The following is a 20,467-nucleotide window of genomic DNA, read 5'->3' on the forward strand; positions in this document are numbered from 1 at the left end:
TCCACCATCATGAGTTAATCTCCAGGTCTCCGGCAACGGCGCCAATGTTACGTGGGTAACCTGAGTCTGGTGGATTGGGCTTGAAGAATTGGTCCAAACGTAAAAAAGGAGGTGGTCTCCGACTTGGTTTGCGTTTGGGAGCCGTTGTCCGACTTGTGTATATGAAAGAATGGGGGGTCGTACCTGCAAAGACACTCTGATGCCTAAGTTAGCAAAAGGGTAAGCAGGTTTAGAGAGTATTGGAACTTAGAGATACCTAAGCGGTGTCAGTGTATTTATAGTGGTGATCCAATAACCACCGTTGGTGTAGTTCCTCCTTTCAAGGTGGATAACCGTCCATTTATTTTAGGATAGTTGAGTTATGACTCCTAGAAGTGGGTTGAAAGATTTTAGGGACAGTTACTTATTTGAAAAAGTGTTATCTGCCAACTATCCATCAAACCCGACTTCTTTGGGAAGGAGTTTGTGTCGAATCCGACCTCTTCTAAGGAGGTTGGTGGGTGACAAAGGCCAATCTTTGAATTGGGCATTTTTGGTGGATTTGGACCTCAGCCATAATGTTAGATCAGGGTAGGAACAATAAGGAAATTGGAATTAATTTTATTTTTATATTAATTTTCTTTCTTTGGAATATAAAATAAGAATTTATTTAATTTGATTTACATTATAAATTTATAATTAGGATTAAATTGTTTTATTTTTTAGAAGAATTAATTAGAATTGAAATGATAGTGCGTTAAAAATATTAAAAAAACAAGTCATTTTTATCTATTAAATATTAATATTAAAGAAAATATTCCCGAAAAAAAAAGTTAAAAGTGAGTCAAATTTTAAAGGAATTTTTGAAATATACTTATTTACTAGAATAATTTTTAAAATTCTAAATGTATTAAATTATTAATTACATTTTTAAAATTAGCAAAAATACTCTACGATCATTAACATAAAAGAGAAATATTTAGAGAGAAAAAGAGAAGGTTAAAGTGAGTCAAGTTTCAAACTGGTTTCAAAATATCTTTGTTTACTAAAGCAATTCTTTAAATCTCAATTATATTAATTACTTTTAAAATTGATAAAAATATACTACGATAATTTGATGCAATGAGTCACTTAATGGAAGAAGGGCTAAAGTAACGTTTGAAAGAGAGATTACGACTAAAACAGATACAGAGACTAAATTAAATCTCTATATTGTATTTAGTATAAAATATACATGACCAAGTTATGTCTCAGTACTTTATTTGAGACTTAAATAAGTGAGATTACCAAATTATCCTTACTAATAAAACCCTATCCCTTTCTCCTGTCTCTTCTCTCTTTCTCTCTCTCTCGTTTTGTGTTGTGCCGCTGTGTCGCGCTCTTTCCAGTTACAGTTCCGCACCGTGCCGCCTTCTCCAGTACCGTCGTGGCGTGCTCTCTCTTTCGTTACAGTTTTGTGTTACGCCGTGTCACTTTTGTTTGAACCGTACTGTCGTATTCAAATTCGTTGTACTGCCTCTATTTTCTGCTGTGCTCGTGCGCATCGCCTTAGTTCCATTTTCGCACGCCTCAATCTCTCTTATTATTCTTCTCTTTGATATTCTGAGTTTGAAGTCCTCTTGTTATGAGTTGATGAATCTGATTCTGATATATGTTGTTGAGATTGTTGTTGGTATTATTAGTGGTGGTAGTGATGGTGAAATTTGGTGATAGCAGAAGTGTGGTAGTTAGGTAGGGTGAGAATAGAGTAAATGTAGACTTGAAATATAAAATTTTGAATAAAAATATTATAAGAATAAAATGTTATTAAAATTTTAATTTTTATCTTCAAGTATTTTAATTTTGTCTCTTTACTTTTTAAAAATATTAAAAAGATTAAAATTTTGAGAATAAAAAATATCTCACTACTAAATATAATATTAAAACTCAATTTTCCGGTCTAATATAGTACAATATTAAAATTTTAAGAATTATTTTAGTATAATATGAGAAGCCACTTTAGGCCTTGAATCAGTGGAGGTCCGACTACAATTTTTCAGTAATAAATAACTTTCATCTACTAGTGGGGTGGATTGTGTTATAAATAAAGAACAAAATGATAAACATCGATTCAAAATTTCAAATCAAAATAATTCTAAATTTCAAATTAAAATAATTCTTTATAAACCAATTGAATTCTTATTTTACTCAGAAGCTATGAACCGGACACTTCACTGAATTGCTGAGTCTGCATGTCGGACACATTTCGGACACGACACTCACCGACACTCGTCCGACACGCGTGTTAATAAAAAATAAAAAATTCTTCATACACTTGGACACACCTAAATACTATCACGTGTCAGCGTGTCCAGTTTTATTCTTAAAATATATTCTTGAAATAAATTTAAATATAGTATATATTATTATTTATAGTTAAATCTCATAGTGGTTCCTGAACTTACACTCGAGCCTCAAAGTCGTCCTTAAACTTGCATTGGCCCCAATATTATCCCCGAATTTGACACAGGTGGCTCACGGTCGTCCCTGAAACATTTTTCGGGGAATATTCCTAAACGGCGCGATGACGTGTATGGAGAGACGCCATGTTGGAGAGGTAACGACTATCTGACGTGGCTGTTATCTTTATTTAACTCAATTTAGTCCCTGAAATCATTTATAACCCTAATCCCCAATTTATTATTAGAAACCAGACTGTGTCTTCTTCTCTGCTCTCCTTCGTCTTCTCTGACACTGTTGAGCTTGATTTGAGTGGGTCATGATGGGTGGAGGCAGCAACCATGTTAGTAGCTCTAGTAACCGACGATCCGACAGAAACTGTAGGAGGAGAACCACCAGGAGTAGTCACGAACGACTTCCAGATAGGTATGGATGTGGTAGCCGACCCGTCCTCATGTGGTCAGGAACAGAGGCGAATCCAGGAAGACCATTTTATGGTTGTCCTAACTACAATGTAAGTGATTTTTGTTAATGTATATACCTAGCGTTGTTGCTCATTTCAATTTGTAATATTTTTTCTTCATGGGCATAAAATGTGGTTGCAGAGTGTTGGCAAGAGGTGGTGTGGTCTCTTTATGTGGGCTGACAAAGTTGCTAATGAAGAAGAAGTAAGTGACAGAGATAATCCTGGCTTTGAAATGAAGGAGTGGAGAATGAAATTTGCTTGGAAGCTTAGAGTTTGAAGTTAGGGCTCTAAAACTAGCATTTTGTGTGTTGTTGGTTGTTCTTGTAGTAATTGTGATTGTTGTTTGTGTAGCATGGAAGTAGTGAAGGCCATGTAGATATCGTGTAAAACAAAAGTTGTGATTGATGTACCCTATGAGGAACAAATGAATAGATTTGTGTAATTCTATTTTATCATTGTTGTTGCTAATTGTAATTTAGGAATTAAGAAATATGAAGCTAAAGAAGTGTAATAAAATTTGAAACATTCAACAACAACATTCACACATTGTAAATTGTTTTCCAAACTTGTCTGTGTCAAACTAGACACGATCAAAAGACAATATAGAGTATTTAACTACCATAATTCAAAACACATACACCCTGACACATGGAACTCAAAAACCATAAAGTTCAATGTTTAACAACAAAATATCTTAACAGAAAAATAGCAAAATGTTCATTTCTTGAATTTTCTTGGTGGTTTGAACCTCAAAGTTGAAACAAAACGCATGACATTACGCAACCTTGAAGCTGTAGTTGCAAATGCACCAACCATTGGATCGATACGAGCAGTTGTTGGAGTATTTGAAATTGGAACAGTGGCTGGTGGAGGAGCATTTGAAACACTTGGTGGAGGAGCACTGGTTGCTGCTGGAGGGATTGAAGTTGGTGCAGCTGGTGGAGGAGCATTTGAAACACTTGGCTAGACCCCTGGTTATATATCTCCTATTCAGTGTTGTTCTTGGTTTGCCTTTCTTTGCAGTTTTTTTCAAAGCAGCACCTTTCTTCTCTGTCCCATTCTTTGAGGGCACATTGGGTTGGAAAATCTTACCCTATTTTGGCTTAGGCACTGGTGTTGGAGTACTTTTGGGAATTGGGGTTGATTTGATGGTTGCAGCTGGTACTTGAGGTGGGGCAGAAGTAGCAGCCATAGAAATTGGGGTCGGAATGGTAAATTTGGGAATTGGGGTTGATTTGGTGGTTGCAGCTGGTACTTCAGTATGGTCCATGTCTTGGTTGGCTGGAGCAGAGGTAGCAGCCATAGAAATTGGGTTCGGAATGGTAGAGGTTGCCTCCTGGGTGGGTTCGGTAGTTTTAGGGTGATTGATACATAGGCTTGGAACTGGGTGTGGAGGAATGGCCTTAGAGCTTGGTCCTGTTCTCAGCAAAACTGGTTGGGTAGGGACTTCAACCACCACCTCCTTGCCCTTTTTGAATGGTGGTTCTTCCAAGTACGTTGGAATAGATACCCCATGTTCATAGTACAATTGCACCTCTCCGTGGTTGCTTTCAGCAAGGAAGCACATCTCTAGGAGCTCAGCATCAGAATTTAGTTCCCTTAGGCCAGTCTCTAAGGGTCTGTTTAGAACCAGCCACCAACAGTGTTCTGCCTTATCATACCCAAACTCTTTGTAGTAATTCCTTATGAAAAAGACATCTAGTCGATCAGGGTCAAGTTTCGGAATCTCTGAAATATGGTTCCTGGTGTATGACACAACACCGTCTTCACTCGTCACAAAGGATCCCCCATGGTGACACACAATAGTTATGAGACCCATCTGCAAATAACAAATGATCATCAAAATTGCCATCAACCAGGAAAGCACAATAACCCCAGTTCCTAACCCTCCATGAACACACATAAACTGCATACATAGACATCCTACATACTTCTATTTTCAGCACATTACAACCATAGCTACCATCATTACAGCAAAAAACAATCAATAAAAATGCAACAACAACATATGGAAAAAATCCTAACAAAAATTTTCAAAAAAATCACATAAGAAAACGATGAACGAATGAAATATATAACAAGTTAACAATGTACAAAAAGCCATGATCAACACAAGCAGAGGAGTGGATGGTAGCTATTTTGTTTCTCCTTTCTATTTTGGTTACCTCTAACAATCAAGATGCTTCCCGTCAGACCACTATGTGCGTGATAGAGACGAGATAATCAGAATATGCTTCCTTTCCTTGAGAGAGAAGGCCAGCCAAAAGCCCAAAATCCCTCTCAAAGTGGCGCCATTGAAAAAAATAAGGAGAAGAGGAAGAGACTGTGTTGGATTGAGAGAGAAGTAGTCACTGCATGTTAAATCCCTTCTGTAAACACTAACCGACGACGTTTCAATGCAATTTGGGTGCCAAATTAAAAACGACGTCGTTTTTGAAGTCAAGTCTGGCTTCCAGCGTGGCATCTGTCAATCCAAGTCATCTTTTCGTCACCGGAAAATGCTTCAGGGACGACCGTGAGCCACCTGTGTCAAATTCAGGGATAATATTGGGGCCAATGCAAGTTTAGGGACGACTTTGAGACTCGAGTGCAAGTTCAGGGACCACTCTGAGATTTAACTTTATTATTTATTAAAACAAAAAATATTTTAAATACTTGATATAATTAAAATAAAATATTAAAAATAATTAAAAAATTAATTTATATTTTAATATCAATAAAATATCAAAATATCATTACGATTTATCTAAAAAATACTTTATATTTTATATGTATGCATGTCTCCGTGTCTTATAAAATTTTAAAATTCGCGTATCAGTGTATTCCATATCGTGTCGTGTCCCGTGTCCGTATCATTGTGTGTGCATCATAGCTCAAAAGAATCCAAACTCAATAATGGATTATCAATTCAAATCAAACCAATTGAAAAAATATTTTATTTTTAATAACAATGGGATGAGATAAATTGTGTTAAAAATTTTAAAATATTTTTTATACAAATTTTCAATTTACAGCAATGTAAAAATATGACTTTAAAGCTTATATGTTTTCGTTCCAACAATTAAGAGTTTGTTTGAAAAATTAAGGATCAGAATTCATTCAAAAATGAAAATTTTTTTATATTTTAAAACAAATAAAAAATAATTTTAATTTTAATAAAAATTTTAGTTCTCATATTTATTTCTTTATAAATCTGAATTTTTTATGTTTGATTTTCAATTTTATTCTCAGTTATAATTTTAGAAATAAAAAAAATTCAAAATATCTTTACAAAAACATTCAATTTTTTAATCAAAATGATGTATCATTTTTTTTTTAAATTAAAAATAAAATTCTTTTTTTAATAGAGTTAGAATTCTTTTACCGTAAAAAAAACTTTCCAAACACACTGAAATCTAAATTCAAAAAATAAAAAAGGCAGGAAAAGAAGGGGAAGGAGCGAGCTCCGAGCTGTGTATGTGATGGCGACAGAGGAAGGAGAAGCTGCCACGGATAACGAAGTAAATGTTGCTTTCGAAGAAGAAGAGAAGCAAAATCAGACCGAAGTTGATGATGCAGAAGCAGAAGAAGACAATGATGACGATGAAGGAGGAGGAGAAGAAGAAGAAGAAGAAGAAGAGGCCGAGGAGGAGGAGGAGGAGGGAGAGGGCGAATACACTTTCAGATTCACCAACGGAATGAGTCATTTGGATTTCGTTCGAAACAACGATTCCGACGTCCAACGTTACCAGCAATTCGAGCTCCTTGAGCATCAAGCTCTCGCTGATAGAAAGCGCAAAGCCCTTTCACTTTCAGATTCTCATCAGTAATATTCTTCTTCTTCTTCTTCTTCTTCTTCTTCTTCTTCTTCTTCTTCTTCTTCTTCTTCTTCTTCTCTTATCAATTCTATCTTATAGTTGCTTCCTTTCAGTTACGTTCTGTAAAATTTCATGTTCTAGTTATGTTTTCTGTATAGTGGATTAATTAAGTGTTTAAAACGTTCCGGCTGCGTTTGGATAAACTGAATGTTTTCTTATTTTTATAGACCATGCATTAGTAAGCTATTATGGATGTTGAAAAGTGTTTAAGATGTATCTGGTCATTGTGCTGTTGGATTCGTCTGCATGCAGGGAAGAGACTCCTTCAAAGAAGGGGAGGGAAGATGATAATCCTGGGGCAACCATGGCTGAGATAATGGAAGCAATGAATTTTGGCGCACGCAGGAGATCAAGAAAGGTATGGATATGTACATCATTGGTTTCTCAATAGTTTACTCTTTTTTTGTTAATATTTTTCTCCCTTATTTTGATCAATGATTGTCCTTGAAATGATGTAGATGAATGATTTTAAGCATTTTCAGTTACAACCTATGGATGGTACAAGCTGCTTTTAGCTTTTTGTATAACTTGCATCTCATTCTTCACAATTATTCATCTGACTGATGCAGCAAAAGAAAAGAGGTAGGCGAAAAGGATCAAGGAATAAGCTAAACCCACAGATAACAAGAATGCTCGGTGATGCGACGCTTCACTACGTTTGTCGCCGTTATGACCAGGTATATTGTTCTGTCATGTGGAAATATTTGGCCTCTGGCATTGGAGATGTCTAATTCCTGTCTGTCACAGTTCTAAAGTACATTGAGCGAAAAGTTAGAGGATAAATAAGTTTTTTACCAACTTGATTCATATCTTTCATGAGGATGGTTTTCCGCCATACACCTTCAGATAGATTCTACAACTTAGAGGATGTAGTAACCTGATGCAACTTGGGGCAGTAGATGCTTCTGTATTTCTCTTTTATGATAACTAATTGAGATAGGGCTAAAAAATTAATATACAAGAAGGAGCATTCATACTTAATTACTTCAGATCTGGCTTCAAAATTACACTACTTTACCAATATACAAGTTGTCTACGATTGAAAAACTGAAAAGGTTGGAAGTTGCAATTTGTCACAAAAGCTGGATGTTAACATTTTCTTTTTTGGATCTCTCTCCTGCATGCTCTCTTCGTCTATTCCTTTTTCTTTAGATTTTTTGTTGGCTTTTTGCAGGCTATAGCTGTCTCACATGAAGTTATTAGGCTGGCACCAAATGTGGCTGATTCGTATCACACCCTTGGACTTGTATATTATGACCTTGAGGATTACAAAAGGGCGATGGATTTTTACATGATTGCTGCTCATTTGACTCCTAAAGATTCATCCCGTTGGAAAATGCTTTATGACTGGTCCAGGTGAGATGGTTTATTATTTTGTTGCATCTTCATTCTTAATTAGTTATGCTTCCGGAACTATTCAGCTGCATGAATTTTCATTCCCACTTGAATCATGAAAGTGGTTAGAATTTCATCTAATATTATGTCCACATAATAAATAACCTGTGCAGGCAAAATAATAATGGGGAAAATGGTTCATAAAAAACTCAATTTTCCACTTCAAAATATCTCTTTATTAGTTTTACCTCATTGGAGTTTGTCACCTTTTAAAAGTACCTGAATCAATGTATTCATTTTTAAAATGCTTTTCTGTCCGAAGAGAAGTTTAATTACTGAATTGAGAACCTTTTCCAACTGCAGAGAACAAGGTGATATTGGTCAAGCCAGTTACTGCCTTTCCAAAGCAATAACAGCAGATCCCAAGGACGAGACTCTTAGGAAAGAACGTGCAATGTTTTATGTTGAGCTTGGAGATTATCAAAAAGCTGCTGCTGCATATGAGCAAGTACATCACCTTTGTCCTGAGAATGTTGAAGCACTAACAGATGCAGCTAAGGTTTGTCTTTAGCTCTGTTTATCTGAGTCAGAGATGCTGCTTATTTTGTTGCCACTGTATATTGTTAACAACAGTGATACTTCCTCTTCCTCAGCTGAGATTATGATCTTTACGTTTTCATTATTTGATCACATCTGATTTTAACCCAATTATTTATTTAGAAGTTGACTTTCATTGTTGAATTTATCTTTTACTGCTTTCTTTTAGTGCTACCAAAAATGTGGTCAAGTTGCCTGTTCAATCCAAATTCTTGAAGATTATCTAAGGAGTCAACCAGACAAAGCTCATGCAAGCTTAGTTGACCTATTGGCTACTATATACATGGAAACTAAGGCACATGACAGAGCTCTTCAGCATATTGAGCATGTTCGAATAGTAAATTCAGGGGAAGAAATGCCTTTGAACCTGAAAATTAAGTCTGGAATCTGCCATGCTCATCTTGGAAACATGGAGAGGGCTCAGGTGAGTATGTAATCTTACACGCTTGAACCTCAGAATATCATTGGTCTTAGATGGTAAGTAATCATGGTATCTATTACTGGGTGTTGAGATTCCTTTATGATATATCCATGTATTGTATACTTATTTGAATTTTTACAAAAGAGAAATGCGTGTAGTTTTTGCTGAATTTCCTATATTGTGGGGATTATTGTCCTGTTAAGATTTTTTTTTTATTTACACATTAGATATCTAAATCCTCTGTTATATCATCATTATGTGGAGTTTAGGAAATCTATGGAAATATATAAAGCTTCCCTTTGTTTCTGCATTATTTGTATGCTAATCAGCATTTTACATGATTAACAGGCTTGCTTCAGTGACATAAAACCAGAGAATGCAATTGAACATGTTGAGTTGGTCACAGAGGCTGCAGACTCCTTAATGGAACTTGAGCATTATGACTCCGCATTGAGTTATTATTTGATGTTGGAAGGCAATGGTGGAAATGAACATGTATGGTAACTTATTCCTGTCTATTGCCGTATTGCAGCACTCTGTCACTTTTATAGTGGTACTTTACTATTTTTCTTTAGTGGTTGACTTGCCCTTTACAAGTCATACAATCTGATATTGAGCTCTACATATATATCTTTCAAAGAAAGTCTACAAGAAACTCTATCCTTTTTCTCTCTTCTCCCCCAAAAGTCCTTTTTCTCTCTTCTCCCCAAAAAGTAATTTTAATCTGATGCCATATTGCATATACCTTTTTCTTGTTTGCAGGGTCTTCTGTATCTGAAAATTGCTAGGTGTTATCTATCCTTGAAAGAAAGGTTACAAGCAATTCACTTTTTTAGCAAAGGCAAGCTTTCATTTTTGTTAAGAGTGTATTCAGGAAAATGACAATTTATTAGAACCACTTATGTCTACCTTTTTTATTGCATGGATTGAAATACTGGATAATCTGTTTTGTTAGTTTCTAGAATGAATGTTGCCAACAATATCAAGTTTAGCTACAATTATTTTTCTCTTGGGAGGTTTGCTAAGCATCTTATGATTCAAGTTTGGCATATTTGTCACATCCAATGCTGAGTTAGAGTTAATAATTGATTTGGGTTACTATAAGAGCATATTTTGAGCTTAAATATTTACATTACATTTTTTTTAACAAGTGCTGGTGATATTCAAGTTCATAAGTTTTTTCTTTTACTATTGATTGCATGTTGATATTCATGTTTCTCTGTTGCTGAACAACCTTTTATATTATAGCCCTAGAAACACTACAAGATGATGTTGATGCACGCATTACGTTGGCTTCCCTTTTGATTGAAGAAGGGAAAGAAGATGAAGCCATTTCTTTGCTTTCTCCTCCAAAGGATTCTGGTAAATACCATGAACTCTTCTTTTTTTGCTTTCTCCCCCACCCCCTCCCTTTGTCTCTTTTTCTCTGAAAGATTTTAACATGCGATACTTGCAGACTCTGCTGAAGCACATTCTGTAAAGCCAAATAAATGGTGGGTTAATGAAAGGATAAAACTGAAGCTTTGCAATATATATTGGAATAAAGGGTTGCTAGATGATTTTGTGGATGCAATTTTTCCTATGATACGTGAATCATTGTACGTCGCAACCCTTCGACAAAGGGTAATTTTTTATAAGATATTTTCTTAAAATCTTTCTAGCATGTGCATGCAATAGAAATATTTGACTTGACCTATTCTGGCATGCCATTTTCTACTTGTTCTTATACATTGTTCTATGCCAAGATATAGCCTCCTCCTGATGTTATAATCTATCTAATTTCTTTTCATCTAAAATGACAGTCAATATTTGTCATGGTCGGTTCTCACTGTAGGGTAAATCGAAAAAACGCCTCTCTACACGAGACCTGGTTGAAAGGGTTAGGGTAATGAATGCTCCAGAAAAGGATAATGTATTTCAAGGATTCAGGCCTATAGCTACTCCTTCTGATAGGTCTGACCGGTGAGTATTTTGCCTCCTTTTGTTTTTGTATAGAGGATCCTGATCCCCCAATTTGTATTTCCTCTGATCCCCCAATTTGTATTTCCTTCTCCTCATCTTAATGAAATTCTTTTCTTTTATCCCGAAAAAAAAGTGTTATATGCTTATTTCTATGATAGTGTAAACAATGGATAGTTGTAAACTTAACTTCCTTGCTAAAGAACTTCTACTCTTGTTTAAATAAATTCAGGTGGAAAGCTTCCAGGGCAAAACGATCGCTTCAAAAGAAGGAAATTGAGAAGGAGAAAAAGAAAGCTGAGGCATTGGCCGCTGGAATTGACTGGCTGAGCAATGATTCAGATATTGAACCTCAGGTGATCAGTTCTGTGATGTCCAATCTTGCCTCTAGAACAAACAAGTTGAGCAATAATGTAATAACCGCCTTCTGTATTATGCATGGAATGTTTCCAGAGAGTACACAAAGAACCTCCATTATGTAATCTTCTCAAGGATGAAGAGCATCACCAGCTAATAATTAATGTTAGTACTTTTATCTCTTTTTATCTCTATGCTTTTCTCCATACTATCTGACCTATTAATTCTTTTGTACAGTTGTGCAAGGCATTAGCTTCCTTACAAAGGTATTGGGAAGCATTGGAGATTATAAATATTACTCTCAGATTGACTCATTCTGCACTTTCTGCTGACAAGAAAGAGGAACTTCGATCTCTTGGAGCTCGTAACTCCTGAGCCCCAACTACTTGTATTTCTTGTAGATTAGTTATTTGCTTCCTACTTTTCTGCTTGCAAGAAATAAAATTGAAAAGTGAAAGAATTTTATTGGGATTTAGATCCTCTGACGTGAGGGATGTTATAGAGTTAGAAGTGACAGATCAATCACATTTGGACCAATTACATGTATCTTTACTTTAGAGGATCATATTTGCTTTTACTGCTCGTTTATTATTGTTACTCTCCCCTTCTTTATGTTTAGGTATTTCTGTATTGAAGCTCACAATATGGAGGTCTTTTAAAGAGAGTGAAAGTTAATATGTAGTTATTTTGTTTTTTGCTAATAAAGTAAATTTTTGTTCTTCACAGAAATGGCATACAACACCACGGATCCTAAGCATGGGTTTGATTGTGTAAAATACATTGTTCAGCAACATCCGTACAGTGTTGCTGCTTGGAATTGCTACTACAAGGTTATGTCTAGGTAAATTTGTGAATGCAAAGATCCCCGGTTTCTTTGTAAAACATTAGGTTGCCTCATATTAGTTTTCCTTCCCTAATATTTCATTTATTTGTTTTCTCCTGTCTGGTAGATTGGAAAATCGAGATACAAGACACTCCAAGTTTATACTTAATATGCAAGGAAAGTTCGTGGATTGTGTACCTCCTATTCTCATTTCTGCTAATCAGTATACTATAATTAGCCATCACCAAGATGCTGCAAGGAAATACTTAGAAGCTTATAAACTTTTGCCAGAGAATCCCTTGGTTAATCTTTGCGTTGGTATGTTCTTTTATTTTGTGCTGCATCTGGGTAGTGCTTGCTTAGGCCAAGAATGAGCTATTGAACTCATTCCTTCAAAATGTTCTTCAGGAACTGCCTTGATCAACCTAGCATTGGGTTTAAGACTTCAAAATAAGCATCAGTGTGTTGTACAAGGTTTAGCGTTCCTCTATAACAATTTAAGGATCTGCGACAACAGCCAGGTTTGTGCCACATGGCATCTCTTAAGAAGAAAAATACCTTGTTAATAAAAATCACGAAACCAAAGGTTAGCTTTATTTGTATCCAGTGAGAAAATTTGATTATAGTTTTGCTGTGGACATTTATCTAGACCTTGTTAAGGTTGGAGCCTCAAGCACCGAGTCATCTTTTGAATTCAATTTTTTTTTTCTGGCTGTGTAAAAATTATGAAGGGCTGAAATGACTGGTTTTTCTTCTGACATGAGTTATTATTTTTCTAAATCTATAAATTAATGCAACACTAATAAGCAAGAAATTGTTGAGGTTTTGCAGGAATCATTGTACAACATAGCTAGGGCGTTCCATCATGTTGGTCTTGTAACTTTGGCAGCTTTCTATTATGAGAAAGTGCTTGCTATTCGTGAGAAGGACTATCCCATTCCAAAACTTCTCAATGAAACACCGGATATTGCTGAAAATCATAAACCCGGTTACTGTGATCTTCGCAGAGAGGCTGCTCACAATCTGCACTTGATCTACAAGAAGAGTGGAGCTCTTGATCTTGCTAGACAAGTTCTAAAAGATCATTGCACCTTCTGAGCTTATGTTGACATTTCTTCTTGTGTATATATATATACGGATGATAGTATTTATATGCAATGATAGTAGCAACTTATTTGTTTATTTTTACTCATTCAGTGGACCAAATTTTACTAATTTATATCACTCAATATTTTTTCTAAAACACACCCAAACAAGCCCTTAAGCCTTACACCAAGGAAGTTAACAAAATATTCAAAGTGATGAACATATAATTTTTCAGGAATCAATTTCCATGTTAACTCAAATTCACTAGTCCTCACAATGTGTTAGTTAAGGTGGTACGCAATGACACTTGTGAAGAGACTGCACAAATCTTGTGCGCTCTCAGTTTAATGAGCATTAATTTTGTGCGCAAGATGAAGGAATATCATTATTTTGTAGTTAACTCAATAAAAAAACCCTACATAAATCTAATTTGCTAATTCTTTTTTGAGTAAAGTTTCACCTTGAATTTGTTGTCTAGTCAAAATAATCACTTAGCTTAAATTTGTTTGTTGTTGAAAATCGTCACTGAGTTTTTTAGTGATTGAACATTGAGTTTTATTCTCTCTTACTGAATAATCACTTAGTTACATTTTTTTTTTTTTGCTAAAAATCATCGGCAAGTTGAATTTGTTATCGATTATCATCAAATTTGTTACTATCTTGCTCTTAGCTAAATTTTTTTGTGCTGAAAATTATCATAGTTAAATTTATTGTTTCTAAAATAATTAATACTTGATTGTTATTAATATTTTTGTGAAGACATGTATCTTAAGTTTTTAACTTATGATTTTAATTTTATTTTTATAATTTTATATTTTTATTTAGATTTAATTACTCTATTGATCTTTATAGTTTTACCAAACTTTTAATTAGGTCTTATACTTTTTTTTTCAATTGGATTCCTGGACTGCTTTTAATTTTGTAATTAGGTCCTTTCTAGTGTAAAAAATATTAGAGTTAATTGAATATTTCTTTACAAATTAAAGGTATTCATAATTAAGAAACTAATTAGACCTTTAACCGTATGTATTTTTTGGAGAAATATTCTGTTAATTTTAACATTGTTAACATGAAAAGACCTAATTACAAAATTAAAATTTATATAAGGACCCAATTGAAAATAAAAAAAAAGTATAAAGACCTAATTAAAAATTTAATGAAACTATAGGGATTATGTCTAGATCAATCGAGTGAGTCAATAACTCATCGATTGAACTAGTAACACGATGATCTGGTTGTATGACCGGATCAATTACCGATTCGATTTTGATAACTATACTGACAGGTGCAGAGTGTTCTGAAACTGGACTAGATTGGCCGGTCAGACTGATCCGACTGCAAACCAGAGACATTAACGGTTTGGTTTATTGTTGGAAACCGCCAATTCAAAAACAATCAAAACTCTGAACCGGCCGGTCGGATCGGGCTGGGAACCGGCAGGTTTGTAGAAAACGACGCCGTTTTTCCTCTTAAAAGGGCAAAAAAAAAGGAGAAGAAATCAGAAAAGCGTGCGCGACTCGCCCCCTTTCTCCAATCTCCTTCCTAGCCTCCACCACCGCCGCAAGGAGGAGCCGTGTTTGCCGCCGTCCGTCGCATTCAGGGGATTGTCTCCTCGAGTCTTCGTGCGTCGCAGGCGTTCAAGTCTTCATCTGTTCGCAATCATCAGTCTCTGGCGCGCAGGTTCTTCCTCGAGCTCGGCGTGCGTTGTCTTCGTCTGTCGCTGTCCGTCCTCCTCTGCGATCGAAGGTCAGTGACTCCGAGCTAACTTGTTCTTCGTTTTTTTGTATGCTCTGTTCAGAAATCATTGAATGATTATTGAATATTTTGTGTTTTTATTGGGATGATTATTTGATTCTATTGAGTAGTTCTCTGCTACTGTTTTGTGTTTTCTACTTTTCTGTTTTGTGATTTTTTAGATAGTGATGAGCTGCTGCCTGTGTGATGTAGCCTGCTTTGTGTTTTACTGTTTTTGTGAGTTAATTATGTTTAGATTGTGTGTGTGACTGTCTTAAACTCTTAATGATTTATCGATTTCAGTTATGGATAATATTTTTACAAAATGACCTTTTGCTTTCAGAAATTATACACCACTAATACCACATAATATTTTTCTGTTACCTTTGTAAGAACTTAAAAATTTTACCCAAATGCATCATTGTTATTCTGTGATGCTTACGATTCCTCACTAGTTGTTCGTGGAATTGCGGTGTCTGGTTGATAGTGCTGATGAATACTTGCAGCTTGTTGACACAGTCAGCAATACAATGCAAGCTTTTTGTAACATGCCAGAAAGATTTGCTTATGGGAGTTAGATATAGGATAGATAGCTGGTTAAATGTAGAAGGGTCAATTAGAGGATCTATATTATGAAAACTAAATTAGATTTGGACTCCGGTTATTTGCTTGTTTTGATTTTTGAATCATTCATTCCTAGCATTTATTCTATGATATCCCTTATGTACAAAAACTACAAAATTAACGCTACAGCGGGTGAAATTAATGAATGCAATGCAATATCTTAAACCATACAAATGGTTTATTAAACAACTAGCATAAAAGGAAAAGAGATGAATAACAGAATAAGTGTACTACAAGTCTACAACACTTTTAAATTATAATCGATTGAACGGACTCAACATAGTACTAGTAGGCACACCTAAGATTATTGCATGGCAATATTATTAGTAGCCTGCTCTAGTGCTCATAACCAGCAATGAAGGTAATTGTGAATTGTGATGCTGCTATTTATTCCTGTTCTCCCCATTTCAAATGTGGTAAGACTTTGGTTGATATAATATTTCATGTAGTACTTTAAATTTGGAAAACATTTTAAGATTTATATAAGACTATAATTATGTTTTAGAGTGTTTACTTATAATTTATTTATTATTTTATTATAAAAACAGTTTTTTCGATTGAATTACGGTTGAACTGGTTAGACCAATAAACTAATGAACCGGTAACTAAAGCGGTTTCATAACCAGTCCGGTTTTCAGAACCTTTTTGCCTTTAGTATCAAAAATTAAATTCTTTTTAATATGTTATTATTGTAGACGAGTTCTCCTTCTTCGGAGCAGCCGCCGCAACTACCTCCATTTTCAAGTTCGACTCTCATTGCCACTGGTTACCAACCTCCTCAATACAGCTTCCCCCATTGCTCCCTCTTCTTTATTGCAGCATAACCAGTCTTCTATAATAGCCACAACCATCCCAAGAGGACCAAGCAAGGGGCCTGCTAGTACTAGAGAAAACACCCGAGAACAATAGAGTGCTTACAAGGTGTTTGACGGAATGCTTACTCTAAATTATGTAACTTTATTGCTCATATAGTCATATTTGTGGGTTCCTAAGTGTGTGACTACGAGTGTGATTATGAAGCTTGCAGTAGTTAAATGGCATATAGCAATATAGCATAGTAGTTGGTTAATAGGCAAGTTCCAATTTCCCGAGTGCTTAAACTCTTCTTTAGATTCAGACTGAACATTTAAAAATGCTTCTAGCTCGAAAGCTATCTCCTTCAAAGCTTAAGCCACTCTTTTATTTATCACTCCTTCCTGAGTGCAGAAACCTTGCCCACTCAAATCTCTCTTCAGTTTTGGTAGCACACTCAAAATTCCAGATACAAAACTGCCCAAAGTTTTTGCCACAACCCACAATTAGTTTGATTAGGTTTTTCTCTTCACAGCCTGGAGATTCAGCTTTGAAACAAAATTTGCCTATCTCGCGTGAGGGTAATTATGATGAAGGGACATCCCCATCTGTTGTTTGCCCTGGTTGTGGTGTTTATATGCAGGATTCCAACCCTAAGCACCCTGGGTATTTTATTAAACCCTCTGAAAAGGACCTGAACTATAAATTGTTTAACAATCTTGAACCTGTTGCAGAAGAGCCTGAGTTCTCCAATTCTGTTAAAAGAGGGATTGTTATTGAACCTGAAAAGCTTAATGATGATGATGCAAACTTGATCAAGAAACCAGAGAAGCCAGTGGTATGTGCACGCTGCCATTCGTTGAGGCACTATGGGAAAGTAAAGGACCCAACAGTAGAGAACTTGTTACCGGATTTCGACTTTGATTATACGGTGGGAAGGAAGTTAGCATCAACATCAGGGACCCGATCAGTGGTGCTGATGGTTGTGGATGCAGTGGATTTTGATGGATCATTTCCACGGAAGGTTGCAAAATTGTTGTCTAAGACAATTGAGGATCATTCCGCTGCATGGAAGCAAGGCAAGTCAGGGAATGTGCCAAGAGTGGTACTTGTGGTGACAAAGATTGACTTGTTGCCTAGCTCATTGTCACCAACAACATTGGAGTATTGGATTAGGCAAAGAGCGAGAGAGGGTGGAATTAACAAGATTACTAGTTTGCACATGGTGAGTTCACTACGGGATTGGGGACTGAAGAACCTAGTCGACGATATAGTTGCACTAGCTGGGCCTAGAGGGAATGTCTGGGCTGTTGGGGCACAGAATGCAGGAAAGAGTACATTAATAAACTCGATAGGGAAGTATGTTGGGGGGAACATTACACATCTGACAGAAGCACCTGTGCCAGGGACGACACTCGGCATTCTTAGAGTGGAGGGTGTCCTTCCAAGGCAGGCAAAATTATTCGATACACCTGGCCTTCTTCATCCTCACCAGATCACAACACGGTTGACGAGGGAAGAGCAAAAGCTTGTTAACATGGGCAAGGAGTTGAAACCTAGGACATATAGAGTTAAGGTGAGTGCACTGAGATGCTAATTCTTGGTACTGAATTTCTTATATGCATTGCCAGTTTGCACTGTGACTATTTTTTAAAAATAAAATAAATATTTGTTATCTTGTTAAAGCTTGCGGTAATTCATTGTGGCAGGTTGGTCATTCTATTCACATAGCTGGTCTAATGAGGTTGGATATTGAAGAAACATCCCTAGATACTATTTATGTCACAGTGTGGGCATCTCCTTATCTTCCACTGCATATGGGTAAAATAGAAAATGCACCCAAAATATTCCAAGACCATTTTGGCTGCCAACTACAGGTATTCACTTTGCTCTTGTTTATTCAATAAAAATTACACCACCACCACCACCACAACAACAAAGTCTTATTTATTCCTCTAGGTGAGAGACTACTTATTCAATGAGATTAATTTTGATATAGTCTCGGTGTAAAATATTCTACACTATCAACAAATCTTATACTCCTTTCGTTCCTTTTAATGTATCCAAAATACATTGATCTAAAAATATAGCAAATGGTGATAATGGCGAATAAAAGGAACTATGATAGATATTGTATCCACATACAATTTGTATCCACCAGATAACTACAATTCATTTCCAAATACATTATGCACTAAAACGTGAGAGCAACAAAACGTTTGGTACATTGTTAGATCAAGGAATTATCCAGATACATCTGTAGAAGGATGTGCCAAAAACTGATAATGGCAGATATAAGGGGATTAGGGGAATTTGTTATCATACCACAGGACTTTATTTAATCAATCATGATATATATACACACAAAATCAGCTATTAAATCAACCACCTGTATAGAATATATGTTGAAATACAAAATATACATTAAAAATGAGTTAAATAACACATATATTATACACAGACACAGCGGATGATTTGGTAGCTGATTTTTTTTTTTGTGTGCGCATATTTCATTGTGGCATGAATGATATTGCATTAAATTTTCCTCGTCTGTAACACCATTTTGAACTGTTCTTTGCCAGCCTCCAATTGGAGAGAAACGAGTTCAAGAGCTTGGGAATTGGGTGAGAAGGGAGTTCCATGTTAGTGGGAACAGTTGGGGGTCAAGTTCTGTAGACATTGCTGCTTCTGGGCTTGGTTGGTTTGCCATTGGACTCAAAGGAGATGCAGTTTTAAGTGCTTGGACATATGAAGGTGTTGATGTTATTCTTCGTAATTCTTTATTACCTTACAGATCACACACCTTTGAAGTTGCTGGATTCACAGTTTCCAAGATTGTGTCTCAGTCTGACAGAGTTTTAAATAAGTCACATCAAAGAAGTGATAAAAAAGCCAAAGGGGTTGACTCAAAAGCACCATTATCGAGTGATCTTGACTCATCAATGTTGACATCTAACTGAAGCATGTAACACTGGTGTTCACAGTAATGTGACAATGAAAAAAGTGATTTTGACTTTTTTTGGATACATCTAAAATTAATGTATTTGTATTTAATTTTTATCCAGATACATGATATATTAATCCATGATTGTACCAAAAAAAAAAGTTAAAATGACAATTATTGTAAACTGGAATAAAAATAGAAATAGAAATTGATTACTACAATGAGCTCCATGAGCTAAACGATAATTTAGTTTTGTTTAAAAATATTTCGTTTGACTTGGTATATCTTTTGGCTTATATCTGATTCATTACATGTATATTTTCTAATTTATCAATATCATAATCATCATATAAATAAAGAGGATATTGAGTAACTAAGTTGGGTTGGTCTAGTGATTAACTCACTAGTCCGTTTGAGCAAGTGTCAAAAGTTCGAAAGTCTTGTGCATACAATAACTCATTATTCAGCAGCAAATTCTTAAATGGAGTTTTGATTTATAACAGATTAGTCCTTAATTTGTCGAGTTAGAAAATATCATAGAAAAAAAAAACATTGAATTGATCTTAGGGACCTTAGATATGAATAAATGGCCAGAAGGATGGTTAAACTTTTAACATCATCATTATAATTAATTTTAATTGAAAACTGGTTTTTATGTCGATTTGTCTTTTAGATTTTTGAAAAAAAAGCTTTGTACAATGTAATCAATACTACAAAAAGTATGAGTTATTATTTTATAGAGTACAAAAAGAGGGAAGAGAAAAGTTTAGAACCAGATACTAATACTAGTAATTAGTAGTATGCGAATTGTTATGTGCAATAAAGATAACTACTTCTTCTTCTTTTTTCATTAAATGGATATATTTGCAAGTCACAGAAAAAACTTTGGAACGTTTTCTTTTTCTTTATTTTTTTCTTTTCTTTTTTACACTTTTCTACTTTTAAATTTATAATCAACCATTTGTAATTGTACTACATGGTAAGTGCCTCGACAAACCCCTTTAAAGTTTAAAGACTAAAAAATCTCTTGACAATGGATTACAATTATAACATA

At 35.3% G+C, this 20,467-nt stretch overlaps 2 protein-coding genes across 2 annotated transcripts; both read left to right on the forward strand.

Annotated features, from left to right (window-relative positions):
* The first annotated feature begins 6,101 nt into the window (after positions 1–6,101).
* Positions 6,102–13,425, forward strand: LOC112737080 (uncharacterized). The gene is made up of 18 exons (XM_025786825.3): positions 6,102–6,689; positions 6,994–7,099; positions 7,311–7,418; positions 7,916–8,097; positions 8,440–8,635; positions 8,843–9,097; positions 9,443–9,589; positions 9,857–9,935; positions 10,343–10,456; positions 10,551–10,717; positions 10,929–11,056; positions 11,286–11,409; positions 11,507–11,575; positions 11,648–11,774; positions 12,137–12,251; positions 12,361–12,551; positions 12,642–12,754; positions 13,065–13,425. The coding sequence occupies exons 1-18, from the start codon at positions 6,346–6,348 to the stop codon at positions 13,329–13,331; spliced, it is 2,832 nt and encodes a 943-aa protein (XP_025642610.1). The 5' UTR covers positions 6,102–6,345; the 3' UTR covers positions 13,332–13,425.
* A 1,133-nt stretch (positions 13,426–14,558) lies between these two features.
* LOC112737081 (GTP-binding protein BRASSINAZOLE INSENSITIVE PALE GREEN 2, chloroplastic) lies at positions 14,559–19,634 on the forward strand. The gene is made up of 5 exons (XM_029291435.2): positions 14,559–14,676; positions 14,796–15,065; positions 17,204–18,045; positions 18,179–18,346; positions 19,052–19,634. Exons 1-5 carry the CDS (start codon positions 14,559–14,561, stop codon positions 19,427–19,429), a joined length of 1,776 nt encoding a protein of 591 aa, XP_029147268.2. The 3' UTR covers positions 19,430–19,634.
* Positions 19,635–20,467: the final 833 nt, after the last annotated feature.

This window comes from Arachis hypogaea, chromosome 13, assembly GCF_003086295.3.
Source record: "Arachis hypogaea cultivar Tifrunner chromosome 13, arahy.Tifrunner.gnm2.J5K5, whole genome shotgun sequence".
Lineage (NCBI taxonomy): Eukaryota > Viridiplantae > Streptophyta > Magnoliopsida > Fabales > Fabaceae > Arachis > Arachis hypogaea.